The sequence below is a fragment of the Pyxicephalus adspersus genome, unplaced genomic scaffold (genome assembly GCF_032062135.1).
Source record: "Pyxicephalus adspersus unplaced genomic scaffold, UCB_Pads_2.0 Sca228, whole genome shotgun sequence".
Classification (NCBI taxonomy): Eukaryota; Metazoa; Chordata; class Amphibia; order Anura; family Pyxicephalidae; genus Pyxicephalus; species Pyxicephalus adspersus.
Genome location: NW_027317235.1, coordinates 11,907 through 14,886, shown reverse-complemented (window position 1 = coordinate 14,886; position 2,980 = coordinate 11,907). Strand labels below are relative to the sequence as shown.

The 2,980-nt window shown below is 42.8% G+C and overlaps 1 protein-coding gene across 1 annotated transcript in view; it reads left to right on the top strand.

Moving 5' to 3' along the window:
• Positions 1-1,434, top strand: part of LOC140344942 (serine protease 33-like) — a 4,832-nt gene extending 3,398 nt beyond the window's left edge. The window contains exons 4-5 of the mRNA XM_072432129.1: positions 689-858; positions 1,186-1,434. Of these exons, the coding sequence (XP_072288230.1) occupies positions 689-858; positions 1,186-1,434 (419 nt within the window). The remainder of the gene's footprint in view (positions 1-688; positions 859-1,185) is intronic.
• The last annotated feature ends 1,546 nt before the right edge of the window (positions 1,435-2,980 follow it).

Sequence of the window (2,980 nt, the reverse complement as noted above, 5' to 3'; positions counted from 1 at the left end):
CTCTTCTCTCCTGAAATATTCTGCCCTGGTGGAGGACTCTGCTCCTTCCTCTATAACTCTCCTCTCCTGAAATACTCTGCTCTACTGATGGACTCTGCTACTTCCTCTATAACTCTCCTCTCCTTAAATTTTCTGTCCCGTTGAAGGACTCTGCTCTTTCCTCTATAACTCTCCTCTCCTGAAATACTCTGCCCTGCTGGAGAACTTTGCTGCTTCCTCCATAACACACCTCTCCTGAAATTCTCTGTTCTGCTGGAGGACTCTGCTTCTTCCTCTATAACTCTCTTCTCCTGAAATTCTCTGCCCTGCTAGACATTTCTGCGCCTTCCTCTTTAACACTCCTCTCCTGAAATACTCTGTTCTGCTGGAGGACTCTGCTCCTTCCTCTATAACTCTCCTCTCCTGAAATACTCTGCTCTGCCGGAGGACTCTGCTCCTTCTTCTATAACTCTCCTCTCCTGAAATACTCTGCTGGAGGACTCTGCTCCTTCTTCTATAACTCTCCTCTCCTGATATACTCTGCTGGAGGACTCTGCTCCTTCCTCTAAAACTCCCCTTTCCTAAAGTACTCTGCCCTGCTTAAGGACTCTGCTCCTTCCTCTATAACTCTAATTTCTAAATGATGTACAGTCCAGTGATGTCATCCCCTCATCCCCTTATGTTGTCATTCTTTTGGCTCCACCCACAGTCAGCCTCCATTATCCAGGAACGCTGCAGAAGGTAATGACGCCGCTCATTGATCACGTGACCTGCGATCAGATGTATCACATAGGATCCAGTGAAAGCACCAACACAATTATCATCCATGATGATGAGATCTGCTCTGGGTACCCTGAGGGGAGGAAAGATTCCTGCCAGGTGGGCAAAAACAATTATTGAGAAAACAAAGGGAAACTTATGTAGATATCTCAAACACATAAAAGTGATCATTTTAATGTAAGTCATCCTTGTTAAGTTTAGATGATGAAATGCTGACACTTTCCAGTTTATATAGAAGGATTCTGCCCCTTTGCCATATCCTGCATGCTGTTGGTACCCATATAGGTCCATATGGGAGGGTCTGAAAAAAATGCCCCAAGGGGGGCTGCAATAAAAAGTCAGGTTTGTAGGAATCCACCCACCTGTATAATTTATTTCTAACAGTGGAACATTTGGATCTAATTATTTATAATCAATAAATTCCAGGGAGACTCCGGTGGGCCTTTGGTGTGTAATATTGACGGTGTCTGGTACCAGGCTGGCATTGTGAGCTGGGGCGAGGACTGCGCTCTACCATATCGCCCTGGGGTGTACACCTTGGTGACAGCTTACCAGGCCTCAAGCAGCGAGCGCCATCCCAGCCACCGCTGCCCCTGCAATCCCACCAGCCAAGCACAGGACACCACCTCCTACAGCACAGCCAATACCCACTGCACACTTGGTGAAGCACTTTAAATATTCAGCACAAAAATATTTTTATTTTTCTGTTAAGAGAGATTTAATCTCACCCATGAGCATTTTTTTCTCTTCAGTGTTATCCCCTATCAGAATCCGCTCATATAATTCCAAAAGGTCAGTGACCTGCTAGCGGACTCTTTTACACATCCTAGATGGCTTCAGTCTGAGGACCTTCAAAGAAGGACTGATAGGAAGCTGTAAGATAAAAGAGAAACCAAATGTAGGAAAGGCATCATTTCCTGCAACAGCACACCTGAATAAACCTGGAATTTATATATCATGATAGCGACATGTTCAATATTTTTAAGTTCTAGGAGAAATTTTAGATTGAAATATATTTCCGAAGCTGCATTTGAAAAGTTTTCCTTTTTAAAAACTAAACTACCTAGATGTACTCCTAATAAAGATGAGATACCTTTGCCTTGTTCCTAGATGGCAAGCTTAGGAAGTGACTTATGGGTGCCCAATTCTTCCCAGGCCTGTTGTCACCCAACTTTAACTGTCAGTCTGCTCCTTCTGAGTTCCTTTTACCACTTTCATTCTGCTACCTGGGGGATCACTTGGTTTTCCTTTGGTTTGCTCACCCAAGCCCTCTTGTGATCCACTTTATCAAGTCTTTTGCTTTTTCTTTTGGTCAAACACAATGACCAATACCCCCATACCTTTTACTTTCCATCTGCTCCATTCCTCAAGCTCATGTACTTGGGGTCCCGCCACTATTCTAAGCCTGGTCATGCTGTAGGAGTTCCTGTATAATTTCTTTTCCTCTCACTCCCATTTGTTAGTGTTGTTTTTCTTTGGTTTAGATGCAGGAGTCTGCCAGGCCTCCTTGCTTCCATTTTGATGGTACTTATGACGGGTGGGCTTCTCTCCACCTGCGCCATTCTACTGCAAAGTATTTTGTTTGATACTGAATCTGGTACTTTAATCCAGTCTACCTGCCAAGTAACTACGGTGCAAACTATCTTACTTAAAAATGCTTTTACACCCAAGTCTTATACATAAGAAAGAGTTTTTCCCCAATTTGGAAGTCGATTTTATTTCAAGTTTTTAAAACCAATTTTATCAGCTCTCTAAATTGATCAAAAGGGCTTTTTTTTCAATGAAATGGCTTTAGCACTCAATTCTCTGGTGGCCTGTGTCCCCAATCTTCCACTAGGTGGCAGCACAGAGTCCTCCGGCATTTGACACTTTTAGAAGTGTTAGGATGACTGTGACCCCACCATACACCATGGTTCCTTCATCAAATCAATCCACAATTCAGGACCCAGTCCTAACAATTTATATGGGAGTATAGTGTAATGAGGGGTCAGGTATTTTACCCGCTGGTACAGAAAATCCTGGAATTCTTGTAGGATGGTATTCACGTGCCTGCGATTTTCAAGTGAATAAAACATCTGTAGAAGGAATGAGACATATTATATCACAAAATACCCAAAAAACTTCAACACAGATCTTTGAATCCTTTCAACAAATGCTGTTTTTTAAGTTTGGGAAAACCATTACATTCAATTTTGTAAGATTTTCCTCTACAAACCACTAA